The sequence below is a fragment of the Macrotis lagotis genome, chromosome X (assembly GCF_037893015.1).
Source record: "Macrotis lagotis isolate mMagLag1 chromosome X, bilby.v1.9.chrom.fasta, whole genome shotgun sequence".
NCBI lineage: Eukaryota > Metazoa > Chordata > Mammalia > Peramelemorphia > Peramelidae > Macrotis > Macrotis lagotis.
In genome coordinates, this window is record NC_133666.1 from 77,922,253 (window position 1) to 77,943,550 (window position 21,298).

Here is a 21,298-nt window from a genome sequence, read left to right on the forward strand (position 1 = left end):
ACTCAACAGGCTCAAACTAAAAAAGAGAAAATGAAATTCTCGTGTCCACAGGGAGGGATTTGGACATGACAATCAACTCCTCAGGGGCCTTTCAGTGGATCCCTAGAGCTAGCAAGGTACCAAGAATATAGTAGGTGCTTAATCAATGTCCGATTTACCATGTCCAGAGAATCTGGATTAGGGCTGTGCTTCATGGGATTTCAGAAAGGCCTGGAAAGACTTTTAAGACAATTTTTAAAAGACTTGTTATAGATTTTTCCCCTTATGTTCTGATTCTTCTTTGACAACAAAACAAATATGGACATTTAACATGATGAGTATAACATATATCAGATTCCTTACTGTCATGAGGAGGGAAGAAGGTAGAAAAATGCAATACTCAAAAGTTAGCAAAAATAAATGTTGAAAAACTATCTTTATATGCTACTGGGAAAATACTATTATATTTAAAAAATAAGAGAATTGTTGAATGGCTTAACAAACTGTGGTATATGTATGTGATGGAATACTATTGTTCTACTAGGAACCAGGAGGGATGGGAATTCAGGGAACTCTGGAAGAATTTGCAAGAACTGATGCTGAGCGAGATGAGCAGAACCAGAAGAACACTGTACACCCTAACAGTAACATGGGGGTGATGGATCAACCTTAATGCACCTGCTCATTCCATCAGTGCAACAATCAGGCACAATTTTGAGATATCTCTGATGGAAAATGCTATCTGTATCCAGAGAAAGAATTGTGGAGTTTGGGTACACAGGATCCTTTTAACTCTAAAATGTTAAGCTCTCTGATGTGGAACATCAGCGCCAGGAGATGAAGGTTGGCTATCCAGACACAGCAAACAATTACATGAAGATGCTAAGTGAATGGATTGTATTTAATGAGATCTGGTGAAGAGTAGTGGCTATAAGAAAGAGTTGTGGAGCACTCATTGAAGAAAATGGGAATGCAGAAGAAAAGGGAAGTAAGAGAACCTAGGACAACATAAACAATGTCATAAAGGGAACAATCCCAGACATAATAATGCAAAAGGTTCTTTTTCTCCCTTTCCTTGCTTATGTTTGTGTAGGATCACAAGTGGATTGACTGCAAGTTACTTTTACTGAACTACCTTTTCCCCCTTTTTCATCATTACAAGGGATAAAGAGGAATGAAAAAGCAAACAGAAAAAATAAGTGATGGGGAAAAAGTAGAGTCAAAAGTAAAAGATTTTTTAAAAAAACAAGTTAAATGTTAACCCTGGCAAAAAAAACAACAACCCATTACTTAAAAGCAGGCACCAGAAGCAACATTACAAATTACCGAAACTTATGAAGCCCAGCCCTCAAGGGATTCAGTGAGCAGCTTGGCAGAGGCAGCCCAGATCCAGGAAAGGGCCCATAAGCAGGAGCCCAGGTTAGGTAGGGGAGTGGGAAGAGATTTCCAAGGTCTGTCCTCTGTACCTGGAACAGGACTCTGGGGTTCTGACCACATTCAGATCCTGATCACAGTCTAGGTAGGTCCCCCCACAGAACAGCAGGACCCCCCCACCTCAGCCCTGTGGCAGAGGGGTACGCTTGTGGTCACTGACAGACCAGGAGGGAAGACAGCGCCTCACACAAGGAGATGCTTGTGGGGATGTGTCCCAATAATACTCCAAAAGCTCAGAAAGTACCCCAAAACTAAGCACAGGCTCAGGAAATGAGTAAACAGAGAAAAAAAGAGGAACACCATTGAGAAATACATTGCCTTTGATCCCAAAAAGGATCAAAATAATCTGAAGATGAGAAAGTACAAGCTCCTGCATCTAAGATTGCACGAAAAATTGGGAAAAGAAATGAGAGAAAGATGCAGGAAAAACCTGAAAAAGAAGTTAGCAGCTCAGTCAAGGAGATCCAAAAAAATGCTGAAGAAAATAACATGTTAAAACCCAGAATAATCTATAAAAACAAAAAACCCAGCATAGGTCAAATGGACAAAACAGTTCAAAAAGTTATTGAGAAGAAAGCTTTAAAAAGCAGAATTGACCATATGGAGAAAGAGATAAGAAAGCCCTCTGAGGAAAACAGATCCTTCAGATGCAGAATGGAACTAAGGGAAGCTGTTGACTCTATGAGAAGTCAAGACACAATACTTCCAATGCCAAAAGAAAGAAAAATTAGAAGAAAATGTGAAACATCTCATTGAAAAAACAACTGATCTGGAAAACAGATTCAGCAAAGATAATTTAAAAACTATTGGGATACCTGAAAGTCATGATCAAGAAAAGAGGCTTGATTTCATTTTTAAAGAAAAAACAAAACAAAACAACCCCCAGGAATATTATAGGCAAGTCCCAGAACTCACAAGTCTAAGAGTAAATATTACAAGCAGCCAGAAGGACATAATTCAAATATCGTGGAACTGCAGTCAGCATCACACAGGACTTAGCAGCAACTACACTAAGGGTTCGTAGTGCTTGGTATATAATATTCCAGAAGGTCAATGAGCTTGGAATGCAACCGAGAATCAACTACCCAGCAAAATTGAACGTCCTCTCTTCCAGGGAAAAAGATGGACTTTCAATGAACCAGGGGAATTTCAAATGTTCCTGTTAAAATGGCCAGAGCTGAACAGAAAGGTTGATCTTCAAATACAGGACTCAGGTGAAGCATAGAGAGTGGAGAAGGGTAAAATGAGGGACTTGATGATGAACTGCATGTATTCCTGTATAGAAAAATGATGCTGATAATGCTCATAAGAAACTTCTCATTTAATAGAGCAGGTAAAAGGAACTTTTATAGATGAAGCACAGGAGAAAACTGAATTTGAAGATATAATATATTGTAAAAATGGAGTCAATGGTTAAAAGGGGAATAAAATGGGAATAAGAGAAAGGAGAGGTGGAATAGGCTAAGATATTTCATATAATAAGATTTTTTTTTATTACAATGAGCTATTGCAATGATATGGAAGGGGGAAAGGCAAGGGGGAATGAGGGAACCTTCCTTCTCATCAAAGGTGGCCCAGAGAGGAAACAGCATATGTACTCAATGGGTTATGGAAGGAGAGGAGGGGGACAGGGGGAATATGAGTGATGGAGGAGAGGGTGGACTATAGGGAAGAGTGATCAGATATCACACATTTTCTTTTTTACTTTTCACAAGGAGCTGGGATTGGATGGCCTGTCTGGGGCTACAGGGCCGTGTGGTTGCTGTGACTTAGGGGTGGTTATGTCAGCTTGGGGCCTCTTGGCCTCATGGCCGGCGATCAGTCTGCTGCACCATTCAGCTACCCTACAGCACATTTAAGAAGAGGGAAAGAGTGAAAGGAGAGAGAAAATATAGTGTATGGTAGTGGGGAATTATGAAAGGAGGGAGTTGCGATCAGCAATGGCAACAGTGGAAAAATATGGAAGTAACTTTTGTGATGGACTTATCCTTAAAAATGTGATCTACCCATGAAAGAGCTGGTGGTGTTGGAACACAGGGGTTTTTTTTTTGTGTGTGTGGGGGATTTACAGGGCAGATGGGGTTGGGTGGCTTGCCCAGGGCCGCACAGCTGGGTGATTGTTGGGAATCTGAGGCTGGATTTGAGCCCAGGTGCTCCTGACTCCAGGGGTGGTGCTCCGTCCACTGTGCATTCTAGCTGCCGCTATCATTATTTTTTTTTAAATTTTTTCCTCTTTACTTTATTTCTCATGAAGGTCTATATTTTTTTGGGGGGGGAGGGGGTATTATGTTTACTCTTTAACAAGAGTATTTTGGTAATATATATAAAAAAATTTGTCCAACAATAAAACATAATAAAAAAATTTACTTTTTAACTAGATTCCCTCAAAACAAATAGATCTGTCCAAAGGACAACACAAGCAAGAGGGGGGAAAAAAACCCTATTAGGAAAGCTAAGATGATAAATTCAAAACCAGATCACATCTAATTTTTAAGAATGATTCAACTTTCTGAAAATCAAAATACTATACATCAAAACTTCACAAAAGAAAATCGCATGTATCTGTTAGAGGACTGGAAAGCATACACTGATCACCTCAATCCCCAAAGGAAAAGTTTCAGGAATATCAGAACCTAATTGTAGAGTTTCTAATGAAGAAAAACCTAACAAGATCAAAGAAACAAAAAACAGGCACCCTGAAAAAGTTCAAAGAGAAGAGTCTGATCCGACAATTCCTACTATTAATGAAAGGATGAGTTGGTATCTGATATTGCAAAGACAGGTTTATGAATAGGAGGAAAGTTAAGCATTATGGGAGTGGGGAGAAAATGGGCCTGTAAGGATAATTTCATACATTCCTGCTGAAAAGACCAAAGGTGAGTAGAAAAGCATTAGAACTGGGAGAAAAGAAAAAAACAATAAATTTCTCAGGGCAGCTAGGTGGTGCAGTGGCTAGAGTACCAGTCCTGCAATGTGAGGTCAAATTCGACCTCAGACACTTAATACTAACTTAGCTGTGTGACATGTGTCAAAAAAAGAAAAGGAGCAGATCCAAGATGGCAGCACAAAGGCAACATTTCCTGGGAACTCCATCTCCCCCAAAACTCCAAAAGTCGTCAAATTATGTACTCTAGCCAAAATTTAGAGGGGGCAGAACCCACAGAAAGAATGAGTGATAGATTTTCCCAGTCCACTTTCCTGGGAGTTGGCCAGGAAACAGTTTGAAGGGGTGGGAACAGAATTGTGCTACACCAGAATGAGTGTAGAGTGAGGAGCAGTGGCTACAGAACCTGCAGTGAGAATAGGGAGAAATCAGCCTGCACCTCAGAGAGGCACAGCCCACAGACATCAAGGGGGTCAGGGGAGACAGCAGAATTTTCTCTGCTCTCCCTGGGGGCAGGATTCTGCTGTTTGTTCACACTCAGATCCAGGTTGCAGTTTGGGCTTCCATACTAAGATAGCCAAGCAAGGCTCCAGGTCAGTGAGGGGTGCTGTGGTCATCTACATATGAAAGCAGCACATGCAAGAGAGCATAAGACCTTGGAGGAATAAAGTTCCCAGTGGGGTGTTTCCCCCCCCCAAAAAATCTAAAGCCTTGGAAGTGCTGTAAATTAAGTCTTGGGCTGAGGAAATGAGTAAACATCAGAAAAAGAAGAATCCGACCTTAGAAAATTACTTTAGTCCCAAGGAAGATCAAAACACACATACTCAGATGATGACAAAATCGAAGCTCAAAATAAATAAAATATGTCTAATTAAAATTTAATTAAAATATAATTAAAATTCATCCAGCTGAAACTACCATCTCCAAAGGACCATCTTTTTATTGCCCAATCCAAAGGCCTTCTTCTCACTCTTCATTCTTATAGACCTCTTTATAGTAACTCTCTCCTCTAGGTTTCCAGAACATCATATCTCTTGTTTCCCTTCCTCCCTGTCTGATCACTCCTTCCATCTCCTTTGCTGGATCCTCCTTCTAGATCACACCCTCTAAACAATGGTGTCCCCCATGGTTCTGTCCCGGGCCTTCTGCTCACCCCACTCTACTACATGTGGCAATTTCCCATGGGACTCAATTATCATCTTTGTACAGGAATTTTGAAGTAGCTGGAAAGACATGAGCCCCTGTCACATTTCCACTCCTCAACCCTCCATTCTAAAAAATGGACAGGAATGAATTCTGATGGGAAAAAGAATATCATAGTGAGTAATTATGCACTGAAAGACAGTGAGCTATGTGAATAGATCTAAAGCATGACAGAGAATGCTGCAGCAGAGGGATCAAAGACCCAGGTCTAGCATCTAAACTTCTACTGTAGGAGGAAGGAACAAGTGTTAAATACATATGTCCCTCATTAGAAAACCCAGCCTAATGGATGCTGAGTCTAGTGGCAAAGGAAGAATCATGGTCAAAAGCAAAGTTTTGTGACTGGTCCAACTGCATCAACTTCTCGACAGCCCATCTTTGTATCCCATGCTTAACATAAGGGATTGGGAATAACTACTTGTTTCGCAACAGATCAAGAAGACCAGAGGACTGGAGAGAGAAATCTTGTTGGAGTCATTAATGTAGAATCATCCCTAGTTTTGATTGGGAGATAACCATATTCCAGGAATCAGGGTTACAGTTACTCAAATTTCCTTATGGAAAAGGAGAAAGGTAGCATAAGTCTTGCTGCTAGTTTTACAAAGCTCAATAAAGCCAAAGAGTCCTCAATGCATATTTTGGTCAAATACCCATTACCCGTTATGGTTAAGGAAGTCTCTTCTTCACATTAACTATTAAATGGGGTTAAGTGGCTTGCCCAAGGCCATACAGCTAGGTAATTATTAAGTGTCTGAGGTCGAATTTGAACTCAGGTACTCCTGACTCCAGGGCAGGTAACTTTATCCATTGCGCAACCTAGCCACCCCTTCACATTAACTATTAACTAATCTATTAGCACTTTATTTTATTCCAGTACTAAACCCCAACTATTAGGGAAACAGTCTGAGTCAGGCACAATCCAGGGAAGAAATATTGTTTTCTATTTTAAACAAGAGGTCTCATGTGGGATTTATTAAAAAAAAAAAAAAAAAGACGACTTGCAAGTATTTGTTCTCCCTCTTTTAGAAAAATGTTTCAAAACAATACCAAAAAATGCTTCTCAAGCATGTTTATGATCGCCAATGGAATCAAGATGTCTCTTGTTGTTTCCAGGAACTGTATCAAAAACCTTACCTCCAGGTCAATCGGGTTCCATGCTATCTCCTTAACATTCCCAGGCTACTACAGGTATACCACAAAGATGCCCTTTCTCTCTGTTTGTGCCTTCCCCCAATACTCCATATCTCCCTTGAATATAAAAAAGCACTGACTCTATACACCTAAATCTGTTTGGTTATTCCACAAATTACAATACAAGATCTTATAAGAGAAAGTATAGCCTACTTGCTAGACACTGCCTTCTAATGCAGAAGACCTGAGGTTCAATCAAGCTCCACCACTGATAAATCATTAGGAACACGGGACACTTCAGGCAACTCTCTAAGAAGGGTCCACCTCTGTAGGCAAAAGGGGCCTTATGCTAAATCCTTCCCACAAGGTCATCCTGATACCCCCGCAATGCCATCTGATGACCTGCTCAGTTTCACTTCCTATTCCTACCAAAGATGGCTTCTGACCTTGGAAGATGTCAGACAAAGTAGGGGATCAGCATCCAACAGGGTTGGAGGGACCTTTGAATAGTTTTCTAAAGAAAGAAGATCACATAGTAAGAAAAAGATGATCACATAATAAGCTGAAGGAGAAACTCACTGTTGATTTGAGTCCGTGTCATTCTGTGCAGGGGGATTAAAACTCTGCATGGCCTGTACTTCCTCCTCTTCTTCATCCTCACTGGAAGCCTCTTCTGCAGCATGATTGGCTCTCTGAGGAGGAGCTGTACTAGTGCCATCTGCTTTCTGAATGGAAGGTTTCTGGCAGATATATTTGGGGTCCCTTCCGAGATTACAAATCTCTTCTAACAACTAGGAGACAGGAATAGCACACAGTAAGTAAAATGCACAAAAGTCAATGGCAGAGGAGACATAGATAGTAGCCTGGGCAACAGGGAACATGTTTAAGACATAGAACCAGAAAGCAGGTAGGAAGAAGGGGCAAAGTAGATGAATTTTCAATTGAATAATCTTTTGTGTGTACTGGGGATGGAAAGGGGCTTTTCAGAATCAGTTAAAAATCCAGAAATTTAAGGAGGGAATGTAATCCACAGCAACAAATTAAAGAGGGGCCAAGTCATTTAGTAAAAAGGACGGAATCAGAAATCAGAGATTATACAAGATCTCAAAAGGGGCTATTCAAGAAGATTTAGCTTTGACTGGGGAATATATGCCCCTCCCCCACCTACCCCAATCAAGCTGAAAGTCAGTACAAGGGTCTCTTCCTCCTTTACCTAAAAGGCTACTGATCAGGAGAATGGAAATTCATCCTGGGGATTACTATCTAGGCCATTGGAAGTCTCTCACAAACACAACTTCCAAAAGAATGTTCGCTGTCCTGCCACATGAAAGGGTTCCTACCTTGATAATGGCAGTAGTTGCATCTGTCTTCAGAGTAGGTTGGTGCCTCATGAGTTCATCCACAGCACTGCCAAGGTTGGAAGCTGTATCACCTATTGAAAAGGAAAGACTGTTTTAGAAAGTGGGGGGCCTGCTAATACATTGTTGGTACTCATCCAACCTTTCTGGAGAACAATTTGGAATTACGCCCAAAAGGTAACAAAAATGTGCATACCCTTTGATACAGCAATACCGCTACTGGGTCTGTATCCTGAAGAGATGCCGAAAAAAGGGTAAAAACATCACTTGTAAAAAAATATTCATAGCAGTCCTGTTTGTGTTGGCAAATTGGAAATTAACTAAATGTCCTTCAATTGGGGGAATGACTTAAGAAACTGTGGTATATGCATGTCATGGAACACGATTGTTCTATTCAGGGAAGCTTGGAAGGATTTGCATGAACTAATGCTGTGTGAGATGAGCAGAACCAGAAGAACATTGTACACCCTAACAGCAACATGGGGGTGATGATCAATCTTAATGGACCTGCTCATTCCATCAGTGTAACTATCAGGTACAATTTGGGGCTATTTGCGATGGAGAATGCCATCTGTATCCAGAGAAAGAATTGTGGAATTTGAACAGAGATGAAAAATTATTACCTTCAATTTAGAAAATAAAACCCATTATCTTATTATGTAATTTTGCAATCTCTTATCCATTATTTTTCTTCCTTAAGGATATGATTTCTCTCAACACATTCAACTGAGATCAATGTATACCATGGAAACAATGTAAAGACAAACAGAATGCATTCTGTGGGGGGTAGGGGGAAGGAAGCAAGAATGGGGGAAAAATTGTAAAATTCAAAATAAATAAAACCTTTCTAAAAGAAAATGGGGAGCTTGGAATGGGTTCCTTTATCCCTCAAGGGCAATAGGGGTCATCAGCTGGCTAAGTGACCACATGCACACCTGAAGGTGGATTGCTTTAGAGATCAATGACCAAAACTTCAGCTGTCCAGTCAAATTCGACAATTTTTAAAATGGAAGTCCCAAAATGAGAATGGTGTATGCACCACAATTTTGATGTAGGCTGGCTAAAGAGACACTTCTCCCACTGTCCCCAGTGCTAAGCAATGAGCAATGATAAGCCCACTATTTCTGGGAAAGACAAAGGCAGAAATTGGCACTGGAGGAGCCAACTGAGTCTCTTCCACCAAGTCGTCAGTAGAAAGAAGAAGGGACATGTCTCCAAAAGTATGGCAGACACTACTAAGAGGACCAGCTCCAATGAGATGTTTAGGGATCTTTACATCAACTATCAAGCTACTTAACTGACAAAAGGGAGAGAAAGTCAAAGTAACAGAGTCCTTTAGAAAAGCAACTAAAAAAAGGAGACAATAACTTATAAAATACTTCAAAAAATTAGAGTATTAACAAGGAATGTTCAGAACTCATGATTGGGTCATGTCAATGAGAAAAATGATAGATTATGTAAATTAATCTATAAATTACAAAGGAAGTGTTCATAGAACTAGAGGGGATTCACAAACCCAAAAGGGATCCATAACACTTGGGTAGAGAGATTGAAGTTGTGAATATAGATTGCTTCTTTAAAATAAAATGTCTGCCTGCTAAAAAAAAAAAAAAACACTTGGGTAGAAAAAAAATTACTTCTTTATTTTCACTAGCCTCTGACTGAAAATTAGCATTTTCTTCTTCAGTGTGAGATTTTCTCTGGCAGAGGGTTCCATGACCCACAGTAACAGGTTAAGTACCCCTGATTCAGAGGCACAAAATGTCTGGAATATCAGAGGAAATGATTTTTAAAATGAATGGAGGAAAATATATGTCCAGGCAGCAAATTACTCGATAAAGTCTTAGTCATCAAAATTATTTGTTACTAATTAAAAAAGTCAGACAACTGAGGGAAATAAGAATTGAACAATTTAAAAAATCAAGCTAGTATCTGAGCCACTCAAGTGAACAACTTTCTCAGGAGAGGAACTCATCTGACAACTATTCAGAAAATTCAAAAGCAGCTGGACAAAAATTAATGTTAGACAAAAATTTTCTTATTCAGCCTCCAATCAATTCCAAATGGATGCACTATGCCAAGGTCATACCCTACAAAGCATAGAAGATAATTTTTAAAATAAACTTAGGGGCCAGGAGAAGACAAAGGCAAAAATGAATAGTGAATATCCAAGTTTCAAAAACAATCAATTTGATGCTGCTCAAGGCTAAGGTAAACTTTCAGAAAATAATATCTTGGCATCCAACAGTTCTGAGAAGAGTCTATTTTTCAAGATCCATAGGGAATCAACACAAATAAATCTATCAGACAAAAATCATTCCCCAAAAGCCAATGAGCAAGAGATGAACAGTTGGGAGAATTATAAATTTGGAACAATCATGAAAAACTGAGCCTAACACTTATGTGAAAATAACTCACTGCATACAGCAAACCAAGGAAGCCAAGGCTGCTGATGAAACTTGGACTCAGACATGATTACCAGAGCTGGCAACTGGTCCAAGTGATAGGGAAAGAAAATTGCAATTGCCCGAAGGGAGGAAATGCGTGCCAACAGCCTCTGCCCAAAATCCCAGTGTAGAAATGCTCGAATAGCTCAAACATATAAAGGCATCTTAGAAACCATAATATGAGAAGCAGTCATTTCTATTTCTCATAAATCCTCATTACAACAAAAGGGGAGAAGAATCTATTTGGAAATGAATGTAATAGAAAAAGGAAAGTTCAAAAATTGGGGGAGGGGAATCAAACCAACCAAGCAACTGGCAAATGTGGAGAACTGAATCAGCTTTAGGATGGTACATGCAGTGAAGACAGATCCAAAGCACAGGTGGCTTTAGATTCCTACACCTAGCTCCCTTAAGTCACTTAGACCCTGGCAATGGGAACTCACCAAGAGGATCAGAACTCCTCCTCCTCCGCATGGCCGGAAGGTAATCAGGAGAAAGCAGTACTTTGAAGAGTCGTTCAAAAGGTTGACATTGTACAAAGGACTGAAGGCCTCGGGCGTTCAAGCACAATGCACTGAACACATTGGGCAGGGAGCCAAGGACTTCTCGGGTGGCTGGAACCTTGGGAGAGGAAAAGGAAGATGATAAAAAACTTGGAGGGGCCCTGAGGATGACTCTAAGTATTAGAAAATAAAAACAAGTATAAAGTTACACAGAAAAAGGCAAGAAGTCCATGGCTTTAGGCAGTAGGAGAAGCTAAGTAAAAGGCACTTACATCTTTGATAAGGAGGGCATGGAGCATGACATCAGTCAGTCCATTGTCTTGCAGTGAGGATAGGAGAGATGGCTCTTGGAACACAAACACAGTCACCACTTCAGTAGCTGAGGAGAGAATGGTTTGGAAGAACTGAGACCAATTGAAGCAAGGGCAGGGAAGCAAGGACTGTGCTAAGGGCTTTTTACAGATAAGATCTCATTTGATCCTACTAAGTCAAGTACTTTTACAACTCCATTTTACAGTTGAGAAAACTGAGACAAGTGACCTGACAACTCAAATGCCAGCCTACATTGCCACAACTACTGCAATTCTAGTTGAACTTCAAGGGGTTTATAGAACTCTTCTGACACAAATGACTTTCACTATTAAGTCAATCCATCTAATTGTTTGAAACAGGTGCTCTGGGTATAAGAAAGAGTTATTTTCTAGAGTGCCTCCTGGTCTTCCCCTCAATACCTGACTTACCCAAGGCCTCTGCTAATCCTTACAGGCAGACATAAATAAGTGCCCCTTGGCTCCCCATTCCTTGGGATCTGTTATGCAGAGGGAGTGAATCTTGGAATCCAACACAGCAGGACTAGAAATAGTCAATGTGTCTGACAAGAACTGCTCAGATGTCTAGTAAGACCAGAAGCAAGGAGCAGTCAAGTCAATCCTATCAAAAGCTTTGAAAATGGGTGAGTAGCAAAACAGCCTAGTCGCCAAGATAACCAAAGTGATAACTCACATCCTAGTTTTCAGCAACTTGGCTAATCTATAGTCTTCATTCAAATAAATAAGTCAAGCAAACAAGGGAAGTGGTGTATATTTCCTCACAAAGGGGCTGGGTTGGATATCATGGACCCTCCTGAAGGGCTTTTTTTCCTTAGTATTCCAAGCAGCTGGCACTGTGCCCAGCATAAATACAGATTCATACCCACATTTCCAAAAGACATTAAAGCACTCAGATACACAAACTAAATTCTTATAATGACAAAATTCTTCTTTTAACAAGAGAATTCTGAAAGAATGAATTATTATAAATGTAGAATTAAGCAAAGCAAACAGTTCAGAATGTAACACACAAAATGGTCAAACAAGGCATGTAATTGTATACAACCATGATCAGTTTGGTAGAGGCTGGCTGGGCAACAACACATAAATTAATCAGAGGCTATTTGATTTGATTTTCTCTTTCTAACAACTTTTGTTGCTGTTATTATAAGGAATGGCATTCATAAATGGGAAACAGGTACTTTGGACAATACAGGTGATGAATAAAGATAAAAAATGGACTACTAATGTAAAGAACTTCAAATTGACATAAGAATTCCAAAGACAATTTAAAACTGGGGAGATGAATATGATCAATGCTAATTCAAAGGAAAAGTAAGCAAAACCAGAAAAACAGTCAAGTCAACGACTTCAACAAAACAAGCAAGAATGAAAATGCTAGCGAAGGCAGTGCCCACACGGTGGAGCACTCAGCAGCAGTAGAGCGAGTTCCCCAAAGAACTTCTCCAAAAAGATCTAGAAAACGCACCAGATCCAAACATGATTGAGAAAGCCAAGAAAAAGTCACAGTGAAGAGCTGGACACAGCAGAACAACAACAGATTAAGGGAAAGATTAGTCCTAAAGAAGACAAACTTTTAGGGAGGTACAAAAAAAATAGGTCTATTTCTTAGAACACTAATCTGAGGGGTACTCAACAATTGGGGAATGGCTGAACAAATTATGATATATGATTGTACTGTAAGAAATGAAGAAGGGGAGTCATATTAACTGATACACAGGAAAGTGAACAGAACCATAAGGATAATATGTATGCTAACAGTGATAATATAAAGATACTCAACTATGAAAAATTTAGGTGCTCTACTCACTGTAGTTACCAATCACAATTCCAGAAGACTGATGATGAAACCTACTCCCTATGTCCAGATAAAGACCTAGAGGACTCAGAATGAGGCAGCTTATTTTTTAGGACATTGTCAATGTTGAAATTTGTTTTGCATATTTATATTGTTTGAAACAAGGGTTTCATTTTACTTTCATTGTCAACTGGGAGAAGTTGGGAATAGAAGGAAAACTTGCTTATTGTAAAATTTTCGATTAAATTAAATTTAAAAAATACAAATGCCTCAAAATTACAAAAACAAAACTCAAATTTGACCATAAAGAAGAAATGAAAAGTAACTCCTCCCAACTAAGATGTAGAACTAGGGATTAGGTATAAAATATAGTATATAACGTCAGTTTTTTTATTGGTTAATTTTGCTGAATGTTTTTCCTCTTCCTTTAAAAAAAGAAATTCATTTCTATAAGAGATGCTTGTCTTAAACTGAAAAATTACAAGATCAATCTTTGCAATGTAAAAACAAATAAAAAAATCAATTTTAAAAACTCAAGCAGTGTCTTCTATAATGAGAGAGATAAAGAGAAACTCTTTGAAGGTCCCTTTCCAGCACTAAATCTGATAATGAACAACAGCAGGAAATTCTCCCAGGAAAAAGACCCAAATTCATTCTTACCTAGCAGAAAGAGCGAAGGCCCATAATACTCGGCATTACTGATGATGTGTTTCAGCGAGGTAGGCAAAGAGCCATCCATCACTAAGACAAAACAAATAATAGGTATTTTATGATCAGGCTCTAAAGTCCCAGAGAGTAAAGAGCTTCAAGTCTTAGCCCAATTCCATAGGACAAACTTCTCTGTGAACACTGTTCTGTTCCCTCCTCCCCCAATGAATGAAAGTCTGCCTTTTGCATGGATCCCTGAGTACGTAGCCTATTGTTGCTTAGTGTATGGAGATGAAGCAATACAAATATCCATGGATTCATCGATGTTTTCTCATTTCCCACCATGTATACTCTTCCCTATAATTATTTCTCTGTCTTTTAACATATTATAAAAATGTCACTGGTATCCAGAACAACTACCTCACTACACTGAGAATCCAAGTTGGCTGAGTAGAAACAAGGAATCTTGGAGTTGACAGCCAAGACAGAAACACTCTAATAGTGATCTGCAGACCAGGGTCTGAATAACTTTCTAAATGCAACCCCTAACTTTGATAGTCGTTCTATTCTTTCCAAGGTCTGATCAGGTTTCTGAAATCTGCCCCAGCAAATCAGCCAATCACAAGCCACCCCTGGGAATCGATAGTCACAGTCCCCACCAAGACAACTGGGTCCAAGTGGAGCCATTACCATGACGAATGCCATCAGAGAAAGCTGGGTCTTGGATGGCTTTCTTAAGAAAATTCAGCATAGACTTGAGAAGTGCGGCACGTTGAGGAATGCACTGGACTCCTGGCAAAGGTAGAGAGGAGACTGGTTACATACAGGCAACTCAATGAATACTGCACAAAGTCCAAGTGAAATGACATTGTCCAGGCCAAAAACAGCTGCAACGAGAATTTCATCCTTACACGGGGGAAGAAACAAAGGGAATTCTGTTCTAGACAACTCTTACTGACAGAATGAAGTGATGGGAACCTTGGGCAGAGAGTTTGTGAACTTGTCAGTCAAGTTCCTAAGATTGCCAAAGAACAGAATCCAAAAGGATCTAACGAAGGATCCGGTGGTACAACTTATGTGACTGCAGCAATATAAATGACAGAACAATTCTTAATGACTAAGCTTCATTGTAAAGGACTGAGAAAATGTCCCTCCTACCACCTCCAATGAAGAATTGGGAGGAAAGGAGAAATTGCAAATGTGGGAAATTGCACATTCAGTCACAGACATGAACAATTGCAATTGCTTTCCTTCCCCCTTGTTAGGTCACTATTATATGGAATCGCTAAGCTGGAGAGGGCAACTGTCATAAAGCTGGGCAGTTAAAACAGTGAATCCACAAATATCTTGACAGGCTCAAGGTTCAAGTGCTTGAATTATTTTAATAAGATAAAATTCAATGGGGATAGGTGTCAAGTCTTGCCACTAGATTAAAAAAATTAACTTGCCAATAACAAGATGGGGAAGACAGTCACTCATTTGTCCTTAAGAAGGTGAGGGTGGTGGTAAGTCTAAGTGAACTTGGAAACAATCTGATATGGCAAGCCAAGGAGCTAATAGCATCTGTGATCTCTAGTAGGCCTTGACCAGAACCCACAGAGAATAGGTGTTCTGGGTAAAACTGACAGACACTGGCAATGCCAGACAGCAATCAAAGGAAGGCAATGAAGAGGGTTAAGATCTTAAAACCAAATCCTGTCAGGGTGTAGTGAAAGAAGTAGGGATTGTTTAGTCAAGGAAAAAGGGCTGGGGGGGGGGGGGGGTCAATTCCTAAGAGTCCATTTAGAAGAGAAATAAGACTTTCTGCATGTTATTAGCAAGGAGAACCAGGAACACTTCACTTGTGGGGGAGGGAAAGATGTTGATCAAAACTTTAACCTAAAGAAAACTCTCCCAACAATTAGAGCTGTCTCTAAGTGCAATGGGTTCCCACCCATGGAGAAATTCAAGTGAAGGTTGAAGATCACTTGTGGGACCACTGAGGTCCTCTGCAATTCTTAACATTCTGCAATTCTATGATGTACCACATACAGAGAACAAGGTGAGCTGCTAGCTTAGTGTACTAAGGAGGCTTTTCAACAGTCTCCTGTCCCTGTCTGTCTTTGGCTTGAGGTGGGCATATCAGAAAGATGAGCTTAGAAAGAAGTGCCTGGATATAGAGAAGACTGATGTATAGATAATATGTAGAACTCAGACATAGCCATTGAGAAGAAATTTTCACCAATAGGCAAGAATCTTCACGTCAGCCTCAGCTGCTTCAACCAGAAATTGAAGTAAGAGCATCCAACCAGTCACAGCCCTCAAATTCCTCACAGCGTGGAGATCCCCAATATAAATGACCAATTCCTCTGCAAACCAATAGCAGCTGTCCCCATTGATACCATGTCAGACTACACACCAGTACGGGGAGAGAGCATGATGTTGCCGCTGATGCTGGGAGCCCGGGACCTTGTTTCCACATCGGGTCGGTGATCTACCGAAGAGGTGGATGGGCCTGGACTGCTTTCCATGGCTACATCTGCAACTGAGGAAGAAATCAGGAGGGGGAAAAGGGGAGGGAGGGGGGAAGAGAAAATAAAGTGAGAGAAAACTCTCAATGTAGAAAACTAAGCTTTCCAAAGCAGATGTTCTAAATGAAAGCCAGATAAGAGACAAGGAATTCTTACACCTCTTGTAAATGACTTTCTAATGGATATAGTGAAACTCTCAGACCATCCCAAAGAGTGTTTGATAAAGACAGATTTGGGAAATTTGAGCAAGATTTCCATTACAGTAACAACTCAAACATACCAGTTCCTTATGTGGTGACCATGACAATCCAGGACAATTTAGTGAAAGGAAGTGGAGAAAGAAAGAAAAATTAGAGACCTATCATGTTCACAAGCATAATAAGAGGGAGAATGAGAAATCCACGCAAGATCCTGTAAACTAAACCTAATAGAAAAGGGAAAGAGATCACTATCAGGTAATAAGAACAAGAGAAGGATCATGGAAGAAGTGGCACCTGGCCCTCAGTCAGCAAAGAAGTACAGACTCTTAATAGATAAAGAGAGTGTGTGCCTGGGGCTGAGAGAAAGCAGAAACAGGAACCCACAATTCAGATCTGAAACAGAGATCCAGAAGTCCCCATATATTTTAAGCCTCATGTGTTAGTCACTAGAGAGCTTGCAGAGAATATCATTTAAGAATCTGACACAGGGCCAACATGAAATCACAATCTCACATATTGCAGCATGAGACTACGGGATAAATAATAGATCAACATAAGAAGTCGAGAACAAGCGAACAGTTTCTCGAGGCATTGGGAATAGGGTGTGGGTCATCTAGTAACCACAACTACGTGAATAGAACCAAATGCACAAGTCAAAATCAAAGTTTTCTATTCCAAAGTGCAGGGAGTGGTGGTGGTGATAGAAGAAAGAGAAGAGGAGAGGAGTTCTCTAGGTAAGTACTCAAGCAAAGGCTAGAAAGATGACCACCTTATGGGTTTATAGGAGAATGCTTTTTAAGACAACTATTGAATTATTTGTCCAAGGAGGCTTCTTTCAGCTCTGTCATTCTCCATGCTGAGAAGTCCCAGTTCCATCAATCCATCCTATCACCATCTTGGTCATAGCCCAGCTTATGAAGTCCTTCCTAAAAAGTGGTTTTCAATCCAAGTGCCAAGGGTTCCACATAGGGTCTGAAGAGGACAGAGTCTAATGGAACTTGATCTTCTTCCCTCCCCTGCAGCATGGTCCAACAGATCACATTCTCTTTGGGGATTTCCAAGGCCATCGAGCTTACCCAATAGTGTACTAAAAGTCCCCTGCTAAAATTTGACTAAAAAGTCAAGTTCTTTTTGAGACACCCCCCCCCAACCCTACCACCACTGCTGATGTTTAAAATATAGGCTTCTCAGAAAATAGACCTTGATTAGTCTGCTCAGATCTTTTCAGCAGTTCTCTTAATTCTTGTCCAGTTAACTTTTACTCTCAGCTGTGCTTTTGCTGCCCATTTGATAAAACAATAAGAGAAGTTCAAAGGAACAATTGAAAATAATAAATAACTTTTTGTGGTAACAGGAGCAAGGGACAAATAAGAGGCATCGCATGGTACCAGAACTGCAACTTCTCGCATCAGAAGTGCCAAGTAGGAAGATCCTGAATTGTGCAAAGCACAGAACAAAGCTCACAGCCAAAATCCATGACACTTGTGTGGCTAAGCAGTAACTATACCGTCCGTGTCTGTTTCCATTTCTTCTCCTTCATGGGTAGTGCTGGGCCTCTGGATCTTTGGCTTGATCACAAAAGGACACTCTTTTCGGCACAAGTCAACTTCATGCTGTATTAGAGGAAAGAAGCAAATTCCAGAGAGTATATGATTACAATAACTCTCATGGGCACCTTCTGAGAGAAATCAAAGTGAACTAAGGGCTCAGCAAGGAGAAGACAACAGCTGTCAATGATACCAAGGTTTTTAAAATAGTCTCCATGCAACTACCTAGGGCAAGAAACATTCAAATAAATACCTCCAATCTGTAAATGAAGATTGATAGCCCACTGTGAGACTGAAAAGCTGCCATGTCCAGGTTGGTGATGAGGTCAACAACTCGCACTGCTCGGGTAACAAAGGTTATCTGGTCCTGTTCATCTCCAAGGAACTTTATCACCTATGCATAGTTCAAAGAGTTTTCCATTGGAAAAAAACACATGGCTGAATAGAATGAGAAAGTCAGCTCAGTTGAGGATGCAAAAAAGTACTGGGGTCCTCTAATGTAATCCTTTATTTTTCAGATTGGAACATAGAGGCCCACCAAAAAAGCATAGTGACTCAAGTGTTACACAGATAGTTTGACTTAAGTTATTAGCAGGGCCCAGTGATCCAAGCCTATGCTCTCTGGAGAACACACAGTGAGTTACATGTGGACAAACTATTATCCCCAAACTGAGACAATTGCAGGCATAATGACTAAGGCATGCAGCCTGGATTCCTCAGTTTCCTTGTATTATTGGATGGAGGTACCAGTTAATTCTCTTCCTCATCTCCTCAGGTCTCCCTGCAGTTCTGCTATTCCCAACAACACAAATAGATAACATACCTTAAGTAAGGCCTCCATCATTCCACAAGACACCAAGGCTTCTCCTCCAGCATCATAGCTGGCCAAGTGATACAAGAAGGAGAAGAGAGCAGTGGCAAACTGGTGAGGGTATGGTTCCATGGAGGGATCTGGAGGTGAGAAAAAGGGAGGAAAAACCCAGAAATCTAGGGCTTTACTACCTGATACAAAAAGAAAAATGAACCCCAAGACAGGGGGTTTTAGTTTGGGGATAACCCAGCCTTACCAATCATGGCTTGGATGCAGTTTCGTACAAGGACAGGTAAGAATCCATGGTAGGAGGCAGTCCCAGTACAGTCAATAATACTGCTGAGCTTAGGAGTCCTTTCTAAGTGCACAATTGATGTCAAAGTCCTCAAAGATGCTGCCTTAATGTCCTAGAAAAGCAAAGAAACATACAAAAGCAGCAGCTTTCTCAGCCTAGAGCCATGGCAGGGCCTTTGGGAATTTTTTAGTCAAGTAAAGGAAGTTCATAACAACAAGAAGAATGAGAAGAATGACACAATACAAATCATGTTAAAGACAAATGCTTTTGTTCAACATGGAGAAAAACCAAAGCAGGGGTACAAGTGACTAAACTTTGCTGTTGGCTTGCTCAGGAAAACTCATGAAAAATCTCCTCAAAGTGGGTCTGCTTCCACCAGTGGAGATCACCAGGCTGTATAAAAGCCAATGTCTCCTAAATCGAGAAGCATAAATATGGTGATTGGCCCTTTCTCACTGCATCATCTGGGCAAATGATTCATTGGACCCCCGAGCCGGTAACAAAGCCCCCTCAAAAAATTAGCAGTTAAGACTCAAAGTTCTCTCGTCTTTGCCAGCTCCAAATGGAGGATCTCTGACTTGTCATCCTTTCAAACATTTTACATTTCACCTTTATTTTGGGTGCTAGAATAGAAGGAAAAATGAAATGCCAATACAGATGAAGGAAGAAAAATAAAGTAGAAGCAAGCCTACCATGAGCTGCTTATCTGTTATCTGAAGGACATCTACCAACTCCTCTATCAATCCATTATACAGGATACTATTTGCAGACTCCTGTAAGGCATTGGAATATACTGCAAAAGAAGAAACATGGAGTCAAAAAAATGGAAAAGTCAGTGCCCAAAATAGAATCACACGATTTCAATGCATTGTACACCTAACTAGAACGAGAGTTCAAAAAACTGGTCCTTCAGGTTAACCATACAACCACTCTTATTTCACAATTACGAAACCAAGACCCACAAAGACCTAGTCCTACCTCCAAGCTAGCACTGAAACGCTAATCTCTTTGACTACAATCAGAAGAGCAGCTCTGTCCACAATAGATAAAAAGGTGAATGGCTCAATTTTAAAAATGGTTCACTATGCTTTAATATTGACCAGGAAAGGCTCTCTATGTTGAGTCGTGTACCTGATGAGCAATACTAAGACAGCCACATACACACACTGTCATTTCAAAGTTTCTCCAGTCCTTTATGATAATGGCACACTCAAATGGGTCTTGACTACTGAACTATAGGGTATATGGGAAGCTTTTGATCCACTAATGTGGCATGAATCACAAACGGGAAAACACTACAGTATAACTGTAAGTTGAAAGGGAAACAAATGAAAAAGCAAGAAGCTTACACCAGGGAAATAAGAATGAGAAAGCAGAGACAGCCCTCCATTCTTCCAGGGGGGTGGGCAGGGGGACCTAGCCCTCTGACATCCTCCCTAACTCTTTTTCTGGACAGCCAGCTAAGAGAGGAAATGGAGGTGATAGAACCACCAGAATCCTTTTCAAATACTTCATCAAATCCCTAGATCACTTTCGATGCAGATTTTCAATACCAAAATTAGAAACATCATAAACCATTTTTATAATATTAAGCCCTCACTAAGGATTTTTCTTGTTCTGAGCTCACTATAGTTAAGTTAAGCAAACTGTCACTAAGAGTATTCACAGTATTTTCATTAACTAGTGATTTCTTTGTCCCAAAACATTGGTGCTCCTTGGTTTCCCTAAGAGCAATGCTTTATTAATTTTAGGAAATGACTGATTTGGGTGAGAATTGGGCCAACTTCAGCTTGCATAATTATCACCCAGGAAATTCTTATCTATCTTCTTATCTATACTCTTCCAGGAATTACTGATGAGGGAAAAAAAAGAACCACGCTCTATCACTTTAAGGTTATAGATATGGTATCACTGGATTCCTTTCCCCAGCATTTACAATACTTTGCCACAATAACAAAGGCAATACTGAAGGGCAGTTAAATTCAGGAAAAAAGGCATTGATGAATTCTCATTCACGTGACTCAATTGAAAAGATTCAGAGGTGCAGGTCAAGGAGCAGTTAGCACAGTACATAAGACAGTTTGGAATTAAGTCAAGGAACACCTGAGTTCAAATTCAATGTCAGACACTTCCTAGCTCTGTGACCTTGGGAAAGTAAGGATTTTTAACTATAAAATGGGGATAATAATTGCATGTATAACCCAGGGCTGCTGTAAAAATC

At 40.2% G+C, this 21,298-nt stretch overlaps 1 protein-coding gene across 9 annotated transcripts in view; it reads right to left on the reverse strand.

The window, feature by feature from the left end:
• The window catches only part of HUWE1 (HECT, UBA and WWE domain containing E3 ubiquitin protein ligase 1), a 122,331-nt gene that overhangs the window by 51,119 nt on the left and 49,914 nt on the right, over nt 1-21,298 (reverse strand). For 8 of the 9 annotated variants that reach the window (XM_074201728.1, XM_074201730.1, XM_074201725.1 and 5 more), the window contains exons 12-23: nt 19,770-19,870; nt 19,039-19,189; nt 18,795-18,922; nt 18,225-18,365; nt 17,932-18,037; nt 16,113-16,238; nt 14,405-14,506; nt 13,727-13,807; nt 11,212-11,318; nt 10,880-11,057; nt 7,972-8,063; nt 7,211-7,422 (exon numbers count right to left, since the gene is read on the reverse strand). In XM_074201728.1, coding sequence (XP_074057829.1) covers nt 7,211-7,422; nt 7,972-8,063; nt 10,880-11,057; nt 11,212-11,318; nt 13,727-13,807; nt 14,405-14,506; nt 16,113-16,238; nt 17,932-18,037; nt 18,225-18,365; nt 18,795-18,922; nt 19,039-19,189; nt 19,770-19,870 — 1,525 coding nt within the window. The remainder of the gene's footprint in view (nt 1-7,210; nt 7,423-7,971; nt 8,064-10,879; nt 11,058-11,211; nt 11,319-13,726; nt 13,808-14,404; nt 14,507-16,112; nt 16,239-17,931; nt 18,038-18,224; nt 18,366-18,794; nt 18,923-19,038; nt 19,190-19,769; nt 19,871-21,298) is intronic. The other variant, XM_074201727.1, reaches the window with a different exon arrangement.